Below are 17,107 nucleotides of genomic sequence, written 5' to 3'. Positions count from 1 at the left end.
TTCCCCAGAAGCCAAGTCCAAATATATGACAGTTTTTCTTGTGTAAAGTGAAGTTCTGCTCAAGTTGTTGCTAGTCAGATCTTTGCAGAGTTGTGGGGAGGGTGGTATACTGCCCTCAATGCAAGGAAGTAATTTTTCGAGGAAGTCCTTGTATGGACAATTTATTCATTGTTTTGAAGACTTCAAATAGCATTTCCAGGAGGACCAATTCAAATTCCAGATTTGGTTCTCCTTATTCAGTCATTCTTCAGTCAGCTTGGAGGCAGAGTCAAGCTTGGATATGCTGGTGCAAGAGGGCAGCACAGAAAGCTGAGACAAAATCCCTGACAGAGGGTGTTTTGGACCGTCCCTTCCAAGACAGAAATGTAATGCTCCTAGAGAGTTACAAAGGGACTGAAATAAATGAAAGATATATTTCAAGGGCTGTCATGGTAAAGCTCCTGAGCAACATACTCAGTGAAATGTAGAGCGAGGCAATTATTTGGAGGACTCTTTTTGCCATTGGCTTTCACCTCTCCAGAGAATGAAACTTGTTAGCTTAAATGATTTCAAACATGACCCTTCCCAATTTGCTAAGTAGATTGTATTAGTCTACATTTGTCCTGGATCATAGTGTAACAATAGTGACAGGGCATAATTTTCTGCACTGCTCCTTGCTCTTCTTTTTCAGCCTTGTTTTTCCTCTGACTTCTTTCCATCCTTTCCACTGCTCCTTGGAGTGATCTTTTTTCCTTAGTCTGCTCCTGCATTTCCCTTTCTCTTCTCCCTCAGGCCTTTCTTTCTTCCTGGCTGCTTCAAGTTGAAGCCAGCACTTTGAAAGCAACATCATCAGCTACAGTCATCTTCAGAGGAACATCATGAGTTCAAAGTCATCTTCAAAATTATTTCAAGTGAAAGAGATTACTTTCTCACGTTTTTATTTCATAGGGTGGAGTCAAATAGAATATGGAGAACTCTGCACAATTTTGGCGACCCACTTCAAGAAGGATGTCAAGAAACTGGAGAGAGACAGAGCGGAGGGCTACCAGGATGGTCAGGGGTCTAGTGCACAGGACCACTGAGGAGAGGCTGAAGGGCTGGGCTTGTATAATCTGATGAAGAGGAGGCCAAAAGCAGTTGAACAGCAGCCTATGACTTCATGACGAGGAGCTATAATGACACCAGAGACAAACTCTTCTCAGTGGTAACAGAAGGTGCAAGAGAGGGCAATGGCAGCAAGATGAGTGCTCAGCTTGGACATTAGGAAACAAAATGCCCACCAGGAGGGTAATGCAGGCTGGGAACAGGCTTCCTTGAGAGTCGGAGGAAACCCCATCCTTGGAGGTTTCCAAGCCTCAACCAGACAAAGCCACACGGACCTGCTCCAGTGCTGGCCATAGTCTGGCCTTGGGGTGGGATGGGCTGAGCGGCTCACAGGGCCCCTCTAAGCAGCACTCTAACACTGCAAAATCATGTACTTGTCCTCTCAGAACACTTAATGTAGAGTTCGCCATGCTGTCCCTTAGTTAGCCAGTCCCTCCTGAACTGGAAGAGGAGGATTTTTTTTTTTTTTTTTAAGGGAAGGATAATATAAACCAACCTGAACATTTATGGTAATTCTGGCATAAACAAAATACTCTAACTCTTGCTTTAAACTGAATGTATTTCATGCAGACAGTGTCCTTTCAGTTTTCACTGCCTTTCAAAATTCGATGTTCTTGCAGGTGCTGAAAGACGTGGAGGCAGAGCGCAGTGCTGAGAGCCTAGCAAACATGTGCCCAGCAGAGCAGAACCTGTAGTTTCAGTGGCTAAAACTGTGTTGCAATTCTGATACATCTGTCACGTAACAACAGCCGTAAGAGGAAAAAGTTTGTACTGACAGAAGTATCTCTATCCCCCAGTCTGGCTGCTCCTGAGCTACAGTCTGATTCTAAAGTAGTCCTGCAGATGATGTTATATTTAATCTTAAAGGATATGTATAGACCCCAGGGCATGGTAGGTCACCCTGTATTAGAATGTACACTCTCAGTTCTACAAACCAGTGTATTTATTTTTAGGTAGGTAAGTAGCCTCCTTAGTTTTAGTGGGATGATTCACATCCATGTGATGATACATACGTGTGTTTATAAAAGAAAAGTTCTTTATTTGTTGTTTCAATATTTATGACTTTTCTCTGTGTTATTCTGACGAAATCTTTGCTCATTTTTTTTTTTTTTTTCCTGGGGCTGTCCATAGGCATCCAATGCTTTTTGTGGAGAGGTGTTTCTTTTACAGTTTCCAATTCCTTCTTCTGAATAAATTAACTTATTTTTACTGGGATGCTTGAAATACTTTGTTTAGGACATAGGTTGTAAGCCACAATCTTGCATTTGCTACAATTACTTTTAACATATTTGCGAACTTAATTTTTTGTGCAGCTATGTTAAAAGCAACAGCAATTTTCCATCTGTTTTAATTTGCAGTAAATGAGTTTATGCTGCTGTGTTTAGGCAGACAAGAGCTTGTCTTCTTCAGCCATTACCTCCAGACAATGCTGTTTGAATGCTGTGATAGGCTAAATGAAAATGATAGCGTATCTCAGGTAAACTAAGCAATTTCGTTCCAACATATTAAAGTCTGATTATAATAAAAGGTTTTGAATTAATTTCCATAACCACTGAACTGATATTCACAAATTGCCTTCTGAGGTGTACGGTGACAAAGCAGATATAAGTGTCTCCTTGAGAGTACAGCGTGTATCAAGGAACGAGATGATTGTTGACATAATTTAAAATGAATGCTTTTTCATACTGGCAACTGGGATCACACCCGTTACTGAGAAGTGGGAAGGTTTTTGAGCCTTTAATACAGTCATAGACATCAGCCATTGCTACGTTTTACATGAAGAAGTTTACAATATTGTTGTTTCTTCACATGGACAGAAGCCTTCTATCTCCTGTGTAGGAGTTGGAAAAGCAGTAGGTTTCTTTGAGGAAGCTTTCCCCTTTTTCCTAAAGCAATCAGTCTGGGGACAGCCAGCTCTCTGCCTAAGGCCTTGAAAGGTAATTAGGGGATAATGAATAGCAAGCCTTAGTTAGCCTTTCTCTCTTAAATACGTTTACCTCAGAGTATTTGCATTGGTGTGAAAACAATTAAACCTCTCCTCGATCAGGCTGTTTTGTTACGGGCTCCATTTCTGCTGAGTGATGGTAAGGGCTGATGAACACAGAACTACCTTGGTTAGGGTTCCCCCCTCCTGGACGAACCTAACCCTTTGAGAAGTGCAGTCACACAGATTTCTCTTGCAAAATATATTGCAGAAAAATACAATACAGAGAGACCTTGCACTTGCATTACAAAAGACAAAATACCATCTTTTTTCTGTGTAAGGAAGCAACATGGGCACGTTCCCAATTTCAAGGTCACCTTTAGAAACAACAGAAAAAAATACAGAAAAAATATAGCAACTGAGTGTTTTAATTTTTCTGTGGGGGCATCATTCAATATGGCCTTTTTATGTTTTTTTTATAAGCACTTCTTTAAGTTTATTTCAATGCCTATAAAATACATAGCAATAGTTCTCCTTGGGCAGGAGCCAAGCAATCCAAATGAACATCCAGGAGACTCCTGATACTCAGCTTCTCTTCTGTGCCACATTTTCCTAGAGCTTTTCTCTGTTAATCTTGGAACAACCCATGCTTCTGTGTGATTTATTGCTTAGCTGAATAACTGCACAAAAGGGTTGTGGATGATGCCCCTCATACTCCTTTTCAAAAATATAACACTTTCTTATAAGGCCTGGAGTTCTTTTCACTGGCAAGACTCCAGGTAAAAGGGCTTTCCATTAGGTTTTGCCAGTCAAGATGCGGATCCCTGCTGGGGAAACACGCAGTTTAGGTACTGGCTGGAAAATACATGGTGGTGAAGGAAATGTTAGGGTAAGAGAAAAGGTCAGATCTGGATATCCTTCTGGCACCTGGGAGAGCAATGGCTGTGGTGCCTCCTCGTCACTGCTGTTTTCTCCAGTGCCCTCTTTTCTGCCCTCTGGCCCTCCCTTACCTTTGTCGCCCAGCACGGCACCAACCTATCAGTTCCTCTAGAAGTCTCACCTACTGCCACGCTGGAAGAAAGCCCTCCAGGGCCTGGGCTTGGCTCATTTTGTGCTGGCCTCTTCCACCATTCTCTGTGGTATGTCAGACACCAGATTTATAACTCAACAGAACAAGAAGCAGATTTAAAAAAAAAAAATTAAAAAATACAGATACTTAGCCCTGTGTTATACCTGCACGGGCTCTCCAAGAAAATGGGACTTGACGGATGATAACATAATGCTTGGAGCAGGAAAGAAAGGAGTAGAGGGGTACTGAGGAATCCCCACCACTGAAGGTTTTTATGTTAAACCCAGCTCATCTAGCCTTCCCTCATAGTCAGGAGAGAGAAAAGGACACAGATAGGGACTGATTCTTCTCCTCCTCAGACAGAAAAGTGGTGACTGTTCCTCTCCATTCTTGCCACAAAAACCAGAGTGACAACCTGTGACACCACCACCCCCTTTGCAGAGGTCTGAAGAAAGGTGAGATTATGGGTTTGGCTTGTATTTGAGAAAAAACTCTTTGGAGCTACAAATACTGGGAACACAGTTTTTCATGAAAAATGTGGAATGGGTGGTCACCACAGACCTTCCAAACTGCAGCATCTGAGCTGCCATGGAGCCCTGCTTGCTGCCTCGCGCTGGTGGCTGCAGACGGGCGCGAGGCTGTCCTCCAGGTAAGTCTGGAATGACTCCACATGCCTTCAACCCAGACTGTTACATTTCTTTTTTAGTGCAAGTTCAGTATGACACATAGAGAGACATTTATATTAACTGCAATTAAGCTCTATTAGACCTTTGATCTGCTACCATGTTGTAGTGTATAAATGGATACATTAAAAGAAAAATAAAATGTGAAATAATTATCTTCTGTAAGTTGCAAAGCTGAATTTCAAGCTGTGCCTTCAGAGCAGTTTCATCACATTTTTAATTGTGCTAGCTTTTGTGTCAGGAAAAAGAGCTTTATTGGAAAAGATGACGGAAAAGTAGAACAAAAGCTGATGTTACATTAAACTGAGAAATGCCATGGGCTTGAAATTGTAATCTTTAAAACTTGTGTATTAGGAAATCAAATTACCAAATTGTTAGGGTTTGGGAAGTAAAGCCTTAGTTTTCTCAAAGAGACACACCTTGGCAAAAAAATACCAAGGCTGGTTTGGAGGGCAATTTAAAAAAATGTTGTTTTGAAAGGACAAAATTAGCCAAGTATGACGGTCAGCTGATGTGGGAAAGTGAGAAAAAAATTACCATCCTGATAATCAGTCTGAAAAACAAACTCTTGCTTTCCAGAGCCAGCTGAATCAGACTGACGGCTTCCTTGCAGAGAGGCACTGACTGACTTTATTGCTCCATACCCAAAGCACAGCTGGAGCACAGAGTGCTGAGAGGGGGGAGAGCAGGGCTGGGGAGAAGGGCTGGGTCAGTGGGGCGATCCTCTCTCTTGCACCCCGGTGAGGTCAGGTCAGGGAGCTTTGTACGGGGGGGAAACGCCGTGCTTCTGCATTTTGAACACAGGTATGTTTAGGAATTATGTTTCTGCTTCCAGTCCTCACAGACAGCAAAGAGCACTGAATCTAGGTCTATGTGCTCCCAAATGGGGGGCAGCCGCTCAGTTGTCTTCAGTGCAAACTCCACAAGTGCAAAGTAAAGCGTTCTGGCACTCTCAAATAAGAATATCCACCTGGGACTTCAGAGGACCGTTCCTGGGCTCAAAATTTACACTGAACTGTGAAATAGCATTGTGCCAGTCAGGTAAGCAACAGGTCTCACGGAGGCTTTTTTTTACTTCACAAGGAGGAGAAAGGAGAAAGAATGTCTTTCACTGTCCCTTCAGGATTTTGTACATACACAAAATGCTTTACATCTACGGTGGGTTTTTTTTGTTTTGGGGTTTTTTTTCAGTCTGCTCTTTGACTATGTGGGCTGTTTTCAATGTCACTGCATATCATGGTTTGCAGCACAATCTGCAAAAATGTATAAAATGGAGTTGCAAGGTGAGGTGCAGCACCTAGGGAACATTTCCAGCAAATGCCCCAATTATTACATTTCTATCTCTCTGGCTGCTGTTCCCTTGAGGCACCATATATTCTCATTGCAGAGGGGGACAGTCCATTAATTCCCACTGCAAAAGCAGATCTCCCCATGCATATGCTCTGTAGATAAACTGTCAAAAACGGAAACTACACCTCAGCCTTCTACACATCTCTCCCCACTCTGTTCAAGGGGCTTTTAACTTCAAAGTATAGTTGAGAGCATTAAATTACCAATGTTATCAAGTGCATTAAGCCTGGAAACCCAACAGACTGATTATCTGTTGGTTTGCTTCTTGGGTAACCAGTGATATCTGCCAGAGTGAATACCATGGTAGGTGTAAAATAATATCAAATCTAAGCAGGAGCATTCTGCAGAGCTTTGGGCTAAGCAGCAGAAGGTCAGGCCCGGCAGGTGCAAATACATGCAAAAGATCTTGGGATCTCAGTCTCATAAAAAACTCCCCTTTCTTTCTTTCTTTCTTTCTTTCTTCCTTTCTTTCTTTCTTTCTGCCTTTCTGCCTTTCTGCCTTTCTGCCTTTCTCTCACTTTCTCTTTCTTTCTTTCTCTTTCTTTCTTGTTTCTCTCTTTCTCCTTCCTTCCTTCCTTCCTTCCTTCCTTCCTTCTCTCCCTCCCTCCCTTTTTCTTTCCCTTAGTAGTGAGTTTCTAGCTCTCACAGTGATATATGATCCAAGCAAACTTTAAAGCCTAAAATTCCATTTAAAAGTCCACCATTTTGAGTGTGGGGAGAAAGGGAGGAAGGCAGAGAAGAGAGAGAGTAAGTTACCTCATGAATGTTGAATGTCTGAGATGGTAATACTACGTCTAATGTTGAAATGCTGGTTTGTGAGTGCTATAGATGTAACAATGAGAAACAGTATTTGGGAAGCAGACTAGGTTTAGAAAAATACTCTGTTTTGTAGCCTGCAGACAAAATGACTGGGAAAGATCCCAAATAACTTTGGTAAAACTGGTTGAGTAAATACTGTAGGTCTCATTGTCAGTGATGAAAGTCATTACTATAGATAGACCTATTCAGTACGAAGGTCAAAAATCACACAGAGCTGAGCTTGAACTGCAATATTATGGGCCAGGGACAGCTGCTTTCCTCCTGGTGTGAGCAATGTGTGGCACAAGTAAGCGCTCACTGCTCAGACTACAGTAATCCTGTGCTGGATAGGCAAGTGGCACTGCCAGCTCGGTTGTGAAATGCTGTAGTGAATTGAAATGAGTAGACAGGAACAGAGGACTGAAAATGAAATGGCTGCTAATCTGAACAGTGTTGCAAACCTAAAGTGTTCCAAAATCACGAGTCCAGACACTGTCCCCAAGTTACAAAAGTTGTTTACACACCATTTTTAAATAAAAATAATCAATGGTAAATTCATTCTTCTTGCTTTCTGGTTTCAGAGCTTCCAGGTGCTTCACAGGCTCACATTTTCTCTTCAGCCACAAATATTAAGTATCTAAACACCCTTTCCAGTCTCCTAGGTCAAGCAGGTAGGGGTATGTAAAGGAAACTTGAAATATCATGAGACTCATCATGTTGCAAGAATTGGCAAGGCTGCAATAAGCCTGGCATTGCAAACAAGAGGCATTAAGTATCACACATTTTTGAGCTTTATTTAATAGGCACTTCAAATCCAAATTATTAAGAGCAATTTGAGGTAAATGATGTAGAAAAGTAAGAGCTGCTTCTTGCTAACAACATATCTTTGAGCTCAATGAATGTGTGGAAATGCGAAGCATTGTAGGGATGGTTTCCCACCTCCTGTGATTTGCCTGTTGCATTGGCACTGGTGCAGGGAGGGCATTTCCCCTCCATGGTTTAAAAGCTGGTGGAGCTCTGATGAAGGCAGGGCTTCCTGTGAAGAATGGATAGCAACGTTTCTTTTGCTGTGTCACTGTTTAACGTTATGCACAGTAATTCCAGGTTATCCAGTGGTAGAAACCATAGATGGCAGGCCTTTGTTTCTCTTTCCATTTACTTTTCAAGCCCCAGAGACATATTATACGTATTTATAAAAGATAAATAATGGGAGAATTCTATAAAAGTTAGCTGTGGTTTGAGGCTGTAGACAATTCACACACTTCTTTGAAAGGTCACAGTAGGCTTAGGACAACTGCCTCTTCATTCAGACAGACAGATCTGTGATAAAGCTTTTAAAGATCATTTGGAGAAATTATTTAAAAATTGCTTTCTCATGGTTATATCCTGTCTCTTCTTGCTCCTCATCCCCTGACCAAGGAATTATTTTGCCTGTTGCAGTCATTCCCAAGGACACCCCATTTTGTAATATAAAACCAGCACAAAATAGCCGAGTCATAAGGCTCACTCTGCAGCCCAAAGCAACAAAAGAGTTCAAGCTTTTGCTTCAAAGTGGTTTAAGTCCTCTGGTGTAACCAAGAAGCCAGTATGTAACTCGAATACAGACATACTACTTTAGCCCTGACTGAGGGGATTATGCAGGTGCTAAGCAAGATTACCTTTGATTGCTGTTGTAGAAACCTGAAAAGAAACACTGCTTTAGCCCTCTAATGGCATTTTTACAATGCCTAAGAATTGGCTACCATGTTTGTTATGGTGAAGCAATTGGGTTTTAATCACGTTCAATTAACTGATATGGTGAAGTAGTTGTTAAATGCTTCATAGGTATAACCACTGGAAAACATTTAAAAATCAGATGTGAGTTAAGATGCTAAGCTAAGCGTCCCTGCCCAGCCAGCTGCTGCAATCTCACATTGAAGGAACCATTTAGGGCAGTTGGGTTATGGCAGAAGAGCCTTTAAAGTTCAGCTACCCTGGGACTAGGTCCCAGAGTAATAAACCATAAGCACTGTTTCTGCTTTAACTGAAGTTAGCCTGGATACCTAAACAACCTAGGTAAGAAAAAGAACAGCACCTTCACCCCACCACCACTGCCAAGAAATGGCCCCTAAATACTATATTTTTAACTGGGTCATTCCCCAGATCTGGTTTCACCTGTAGCCAGCTCTTGACCTAGCTGAGGGAACAATAACTTCTGGTAAAGAAGAGAGGGCAGGAGCGACATTGAGAGCCCTCATACTGCCCATGCAGCTGGCAGAGGGGTAAGGTGGGTCACTGGCTTACTGCACTTCAGGCAGATGCAAGCACTGCTCAAATTAAAATCAGTGGATCTACCCTGTGTGGACTCCCATATTTTAGAAAAAAATGTATTATGGCTATAGCTAACATTGCTTACGAATCAGCGTAACCTGCAACATTCACACACGATGGAGAGATCTCACAAAGGAGCTAGAGTGTTTAGTTAATTAAATGTATTTCTAAACTTGCTTCATACAAGTTTGTCATCTAGATCAGCATTTAATCTCTATGCATAGAAGCCAAGACTGGTTATAGGTCAGGGGAATTAAGCAGGACCATTAAGCATTCAAAATCAAAGCAAGGAAGTGAAAGATTTCCTCCTAATGGGGACAGAGGCTTCTGGGATGTTTCCCAGGGGGACAGTTGCAAAAATGGCAAAGAAAGCAGGAAGAAAATCCCCAAACTATTCAAGTGAAATTCACCTCGGGATCTGACAGCTACTTGTTGTGCTAGGAACGGTTTATGTTTACCGGGACATTTGCACTGTGTAGCCACAGCATTTTTGGGGCATTTCTTTTCGTGGCTTAAATGCAGTTCTGATATGTCACCCAACCACAGCACCAACAGTCTAAGTTAATCTTTTCATTTGTAAATAAGATGTAAGCTTATGATAAGACAAAGAGAAGTAAGGACAAACAAAGCACACGCCCCCCCCCCCCCCACCGCCCCAAAAGCAAAACCCCCAGACAGAAAGGGGACAGAGTGAGAAGGATGTGTGTGAACTCGACATACTGAGTTTACGCTGTCTATGCTGTTCTTTCTTCCTTCTTGTAAAACTAATGAGGCTCCTCATGTGCACAGCGCTCATGTCCTCGGTCCTCCTGTGTACAGACCAGGGGTCACAGAGTGGCCACTTTTGCCCTCGGACCTATTTGCAGGACTCTTGCTGGTAGCTAACGAGAGCTCTGCTCACATAGCAGATCAATGCCAAAATGTGGCCGATGGCTTATTAAACAGATCTGTTATAATACTTTTGTTTCTCCTCATTATGCCATGGCGTAATTCCTGAGGAGCCTTTGTGCGGCACACTGTGGACTGCAGCCGTCCTGCATGCAAGTGAGTTGTTATTGTTGTTGTTGTTGTCGTCATTGTCCCGCAAACACTCAGTGGGTGAGAGCCTACATCTCGTTTTGACATGAAAAACATCCTTCAGTTAAGCTTGGCTTGGGGACAAAGCACTTCAGCCCTCGAATAAAGGCCATGAGGAGCAGCCTCCCGCAGAGAGCTCTGCCCGCCCGGCCCCACGCCGCCCCGGCCCCACTGCCCACCCTGCGGCGCTGCCCCTACCTGCCTCCTCGCCGCCCCAGAGGGGCCGGGGCTCCGGCTTGGGCAGCGAGTCTCCTTTGCCGTGGGGCTCCTTCGTCTGAAAAACAGAGGTAACACATCAGGTCACGAGAACTTCCTATTGTGCTGCGTTACGGCTTTACAAGACTTCAGACCAAAATTATTTTCCACCCGAAGAAAACGTGTCAGGTGGCAGCGCAAGGCCCCTCTCCAGCTGTTTCTATAATCAGGGGCAAACTTATGAGGTGCCAGGTACTACAATCTTCCAGGAAAGAAAAGGGCTCTGTGCTTTCACTGTACTTTCAATTGCATTTTCCATTCAAAGCGTGCATGTTTATTTTACACCCGTGGACCAGATGGCCAGCCCTGTTCTCCTGCCTCAGCCCTGCTGAGGTAGGGGAAGGGAAAGGCAATGGCAGGCTGGGTCCCAGCAGGACTGCCTTCTGGCACGGGGCTGTTTGCAGAGAGCCACTGTGCCCACTCTTTCACCCAGGGCAGGGACAGCCTTAACGGGGATGGGGCTTGGGGTAGGGGATCCACAGGTGTAATCCCTTTGCATATCCTCAGGTGTAGCCAATGGAGGAGCTACAGACCCCTAGTCCCCTCCCTGATTAACACTTCATCCTCATCCCTGCTACTATGGTACATCTAACTGCTTGCCCTCTGGACATCTCTTATTTACACAAGAAGCTTGGAGCAGAGCTGCACAAGAATTTGGGAGAACTGGGAGTGTGACTGTCCTCCGGTACCACCTTCATAAGGGTACCAGCTGCTGGCTTCAGCGGTGCTGCTTCTGGGTGATAAACTGAGCGTGAGGGTGAAGTCAGTCAGCAGGATTACACATTTGCTAACCTTGTCTATCCCAAAGTACTTCCCAGGCTCTCCATCCCACTGAAATGCTGCATCCAGCATCAGGATAGGAAGCAGCAGTCAAACAGCAAATAAGGTGCTGCAGAAGAACAAGGTAAAGAATCCCCGCTAGAATCACTGCACAGGCTTTTGGCAAAAAGTTCTGGTGTTCAAAGACAGAAGAAATTTTCTTGCTAACATCAAAACTTAAGTGCTTCTTCATACAAATCCATTGTTCTCAAAGTCTGCAGACCCGAAGGATTGAAGAGTTTGTCGGTATGAGTCTGGGGCTCTGGTAAGTCACTCAAGTAGAGTTTTCAACTCTGATGTTCTTTGTGTTTTCAGTTTAAGAAATGCTTTCATTCAAAAGATTCCCAACTCAAATGGCAACTTCACCCACTGTTAGGCATACTCCAAACAGGTGTGAAGCTGGATGGAGGATGCCCAAGATTGCAAAGCATTGAAAAGGTGGCTCACTTTTCTGATGGCATATGTCTGACTATCTTTATTCAGGAGATTAAGCACATGATGAATGACAGGAAAGAAACAGGCATTCAGGGCAGCCCCTGTTCTAGCTACTGTAAAGCTCTGTGATTAAAGAGTCAGAGGGACTGTAGGAAAGAAGCAGTATGGCAATAGAAAGTAAGTGTGGGAGGAAGGAAGGGAAGGAGAGAAAGTGCTTAGTTTGATGCATTCCAGGCAGAACTGTGATTATGCCCAGCAGAATACAAGCTCAGAAAACACAGGGAAAAGCATTCAAGGGAAAGCAGACACTAGACATGGATCTGTCCCTACAGAAAAGCACATATTTACTGTATGTGCAAAACAATGTATGGCAAAGCCACTGTGTCAAGGACGGAAGTGTAATGTCCATGAGCAATAAAAGGCTGAATGCTGAAAGCTGCAAACCCTGAACTCTGTTCCATAATGGAGTCCAGTAAAAAGGGAAACTCTTGGTCACCCTGCCATGAAACAAGAAACATCGCAGTCAGAGTCCTGCAAAGGTGAAGGTCTGGGAAGTTGTACAGAGTATTTTCTGACTGAATGTGACACAAATATCAATGATATCTTGGCCCTTTTAGTCACCCCAGAGCTATGGTGATTGCCACAAAGGACCACGTGCAACAAGTCCCAACGAAGCAAATTTATGCTAAACAGGTACTAGAGAGGAACAGAGCAGAAGGGAGGCCACTGTTAATAAAACCAGTGGCTCCCAGGAGGATCAGATGCATGTCCTTCCCTCACCTCATGCACACACAGTGCCCTGCATGTGCAAGTGAGGGCAATGGAGGCTTTTGTCAAGGGGCCTGAAACACCAGCTTATCCATCAACCAAGAGTAGCACTGGGTCAGAGTGAAGGCGCCTCATCTGTACACTTGTACTCACTGACAGAAGGAAGGTTCGCAGGAGAAGCCAGGATTGCGCTGACGCTACAGCAGCATCACCCTTGTGTGTCTCACCCAGGTTAATGCCAGCAAGTCACAGAGCTGACAACCACCTTGCTGCACTCCAAAGTGTGCTGGTGTGCAGGACTGCAGCCAGTAACACTTCTGTATCTCACAGCAGTGGTGGGAAGGTAAAAGCATTCAATCTTGTGAAACACAGAGAACACCAGTGACAGAAGTCACACAAACGGGTAGGAAATCTAGTTTGAAATAGCTCGTGGAGCTCCTATAGCACTATAGTATGCCCGCTTTAATTTTATATCATATTGCTAATGAATACATCCATTACAATAATTTTGCTCTTCCATCTTTTTTCTCCTTTAATTGCTTCACAATTACCTGTGTTTACAGTGGCACTTTAATCACACCTTCCATTTTTATGTCTGCTCTGCTGTTTCAACTGAGGTTCTCAAAAAATAAGGCATCCTTGAGGAAAGCCCACTTGTTATTGTATGCAGGATGTTTCTTTTGTGTGTTTTCCTTGTTGTTGATTGTCCTGTCTTAACGTGAGAAAAAGTACAAGGCCATCATATCCACAGAATAACGTGTATTGCAGGTGCTTTTTTAAAAATTATTTTTCCCCTTTATAATACTTGCACTGAAGAAGTTTTGCTTTTCGCTTGACTTAGTGAGTATGCTTACCATGGTGCTTGTAAAATGCTGGATTAAGTCAATTTCCTAGCTGACATTGTTCAATCCCAAAGTTCAATGAGGGGAAAGGAGACAAACAGTTTAATGCTAGTGCCAAATCTTTGTGCTAGCTGAGTACACTTAAGCCACAGCTGATAAGACCTCAACAGGTTAAATATTTTAAAGAAATATCCATACAATAATGACTTGGTGTAGAAAATAGCACATTCTTTCATCTCATGAAGCACAACTTCTCCCTTCCCACATTTCTTGTACTCTGATAATGTGACCCTGAAAGGCCAGCCACCCTGGTAAGTGGGACTGCTCCCACTAAGCCTTGCCCTAGGAGTCAGCTGCAGAAAACTACAGCCTCCGATTTGCAAGAGGTAAACCATGCTAGAGGATCTGTCTCCAAAGCAGAGTTTAAAGGCGCTAAACTACATTTTGGAATTACTCCGATCTCGGGGCCATTGGGAGAAGATAAAGCAAGGTAGAAGTCACAAGTTCGTATGTCAGTGAAGTATGTCAGTGAACTCTTGACTTGAAATACTGATTTTCGCTAAAATTCAGTGCTTTATGTATTTTGTGTAAACATGACATTAATTGCATGATCCTGCTTTTTCTGATTTTAGAAACAGTAAAAAGACAGCCGTCTTTATAAACACTTAATAAAGTAGCAGCTCTATCACTTCCTTCTCTACTCCTTTTGACCTAGGCACACAGTTCTCTTCAGCTGCAGTACCTCTTGGTGTGCCCTCAGCTTGGAGGCTGCCCATAAAAGCAAGCCTGGGAAAGAGGCAAGGTAGGCAGACTGGCTGCCTGTTCTTGCAAAGGCTGGCGTAGGCCAGGGAATGGGAAAGGCTGTTGAGATTCAAGTATTTGATGAGATACTCTGAAAAAGCTCATCTTCCTCATGGCATCCAGCATGGGGATGGCTGAGGGCATCCAGACATTCATACAAGTGCCTCCGTCCCATTATGGGAGCCCCAGTGGCACTGGGACCTGGGGGAATCGCTTCCTCCATTGCTGCAATGTGGGGTCCACGTTCCTCCACTGCGCACAACAAGGTGCCATGGGGGGACCCACCCACTGAAAAGGGAGAAAGGAGACAGCATAAAGACGACCCATTATTCTTTGAATAACAGTGTTAGTAAGGCAGGTAACACTTCTGGTCTAGAAATGACCTAAGACTCTAGTGCATGTGCTTTTAATGGGACTACTGCTATGTTTAGCATTTAGCCAGTCCTCACTTGCTCTGCTGAACCAAGAGCCAGAGAAATGTGATCTGTCTCATTCACTGCAAAGGCAATTTAAAATCTGAAGCCTAATTTACACAGCAGCATTCTTAATTATTTCATTGCTGAACATCTTAACAGAAAGAGCTCATTAATGGCTGCACATTCTGTTCACTTGAAAGGACATCAATACCAACAGTGGAAGCAGAATACATGATCTAGGCTAAATATCACAGCCACTCTGTATTAAAAAGAAAAGATGTTGCTCACACATACCAAATGATACTCATTTATTAAAGTTATCTGCCTTCATTGCTGTTTTGTGGAGTCCTACAGAGGATCTACCTTATTCAGCAAGACACAGCCTTGGAATCCAGCATAGTTTTGCTACTGGGATGACAATGAATATCCTGTTTTCACTTGAGCTTCTCAACTATCTAAATAAGTCACTGAATTCTTTATAACACTTAACATATTCAAATTTATGGCTTCATTCCTGTAGTCAATCTCTTCCAGTGAAGACAACATCAGGATGTGACAGGGCTGAGTGTACATTAGCTCTGTGTATTGTGTTTGTGAAATGCTCACCTAAAGTGAAAATATTCATAAAGTTGGTGACGCTAAAATATCTATAATCAGGCTTTAAAGCTAGTTAGCCAATGAAATGAATGGGAGCCATCCACATTTCTCTTGGCACGACTGCTTCAGCACTGCTGAAGTCTCAGCAGTGTTATCTGAGCTAAGGTCCTAAGCAGCTGCCAAAAGATTACCACCATGCCCAGTGCCCAGGAAAGGCTGTCACCACTTCTGGTGACCACGGTCATCTGCAGCTTCTGAAATGAGAGTAGACTGGACTGCCGTGTGTTGGTGTTCAAAACAGGAGCCCCGGGTGAGTCTGAAATCTGAAGTTGCCTAGACCAGGACGTGGCTATTGCAGCTTCTTACTGGCAGGCTCTCCCAGGCTGGCTGTGAAAGGATATTCAGAGGTTTTTTGATCTGGAACAGCCACAATATAGATACCCTGGTGGGATCTGAAGGATTCTCTTCCAAGGAGAAGCACCAAGAATGACAAGAATGATGTTCTTCAACTGCATTACTGATTTATTCGAATCATTTCCTATCACATCTTTGCTATATAACAAAAAAGCATTTGGCATAGGTGCTGGTTATTGGAAAAAATGTCCTCCATTCATAAAAGGAATCTTTTATTCAGGCTGCAGCTTTAATTTTCAATAAATATCATGGCTTTGCCTTGGCAATTGTCAAATTGTGGGAGACCTTATTATTCGTGACAATGTTTTGTTCTATGAAGATTATCAGGGAAGGGAGAATGAGATATTATTACTGCCCTAAAAACTCAGTTAAAACAGAGCACAACAGGCTGGCTTTGTATCTAACAGGAGAATTACTAACTGCATAAGATTTTGTAAAGCTTGCAGCTGATCAGTACAGGTCTAAGCTCTTTGTGAGTAGCTCCCATCTAACCTGCAAAAACATAACCCTCTTCCAGAGCTTCCTTCACCATTGCCAATTGACAGAAAATGCATCTGTCTGCAGAAGGACAGACTTGGTTAACTGTGTTTTCCTCATGTTTTTGAACCAAGTGGACCATATCCCAGCCTGAAGCCAAGCTCAGGGACATAACTGAACAACACTCTCTGAATCACAGCTTTTGTGATTCATTGCCTTCAACAGTGCAAACCAGAGCTGCATTTAATGATGTTGGGAAGCAGATCTGTTTGAATAGGACCAGCTGATGTAACATGCTGAAGGACTGTGTTGTGGCTTGCAGGACAGGGCACCCAGCGACAATGAAACTGCAAACCTGCAGTGCAATGTAAATGCTGCATCAAACAGATACCAATTCATTATGGATGTACAGCACACTAGCTATGTCACCCATCACCCGTTCGGTTACTGAAAGAGTCCTTCCTCTTGTATAAACAAAGTCATGGGCTGGGGAGGGGGGCAGCAGTGAAAATCAGCACTTTTCTTCCCTACACTTACATGAAATTTCACCTCTGCTTTATCTACAAAAGAACTGCACCAGTCCAAATAATGCATATAAATGTTATTTGTGTAGCAAAGGCCTTTTGGATTGCTCATTATAGAGAAACCAACAGCTTTTGTTAAGTGGCGAAAATAAGAGAGCATTGAATAGACAATAAAAAAAAAAAAGCCACATTTTTCTCTGGTAAACTCTTAGTTTAAAAATTCATTGAAGCCAGAATATTAGTTCCAAGGCTTCTTACCTCAGATTTTGAAAGAGCTTGAATTAGGATTCAGATTCATATCTGTGTTTTGCTCCATGGGACTAAATAGGAATCCAGAGGCCAAACCATGCTGAATGGAGAGGAAATTCAGGTGCATGTGTGAATTCAGAGTTACAGTTACAATGACTGTAGAGTCAGAAGTAGCCGGTACAATGATCTTGTCTGATATTCTGCATACTGTGGCTA

At 43.1% G+C, this 17,107-nt stretch overlaps 1 protein-coding gene across 1 annotated transcript in view; it reads right to left on the bottom strand.

The window, feature by feature from the left end:
- Positions 1-17,107, bottom strand: part of SGK1 (serum/glucocorticoid regulated kinase 1) — a 78,192-nt gene that overhangs the window by 18,349 nt on the left and 42,736 nt on the right. The window contains exon 3 of the mRNA XM_059835776.1: positions 10,493-10,568. Coding sequence (XP_059691759.1) covers positions 10,493-10,568 — 76 coding nt within the window. The remainder of the gene's footprint in view (positions 1-10,492; positions 10,569-17,107) is intronic.

Source organism: Gavia stellata, chromosome 2 (assembly GCF_030936135.1).
Source record: "Gavia stellata isolate bGavSte3 chromosome 2, bGavSte3.hap2, whole genome shotgun sequence".
NCBI classification, from domain to species: Eukaryota; Metazoa; Chordata; class Aves; order Gaviiformes; family Gaviidae; genus Gavia; species Gavia stellata.
The sequence above is the reverse complement of the archived record's forward strand: the minus strand, read 5'-3'. Positions and strand labels throughout refer to the sequence as shown.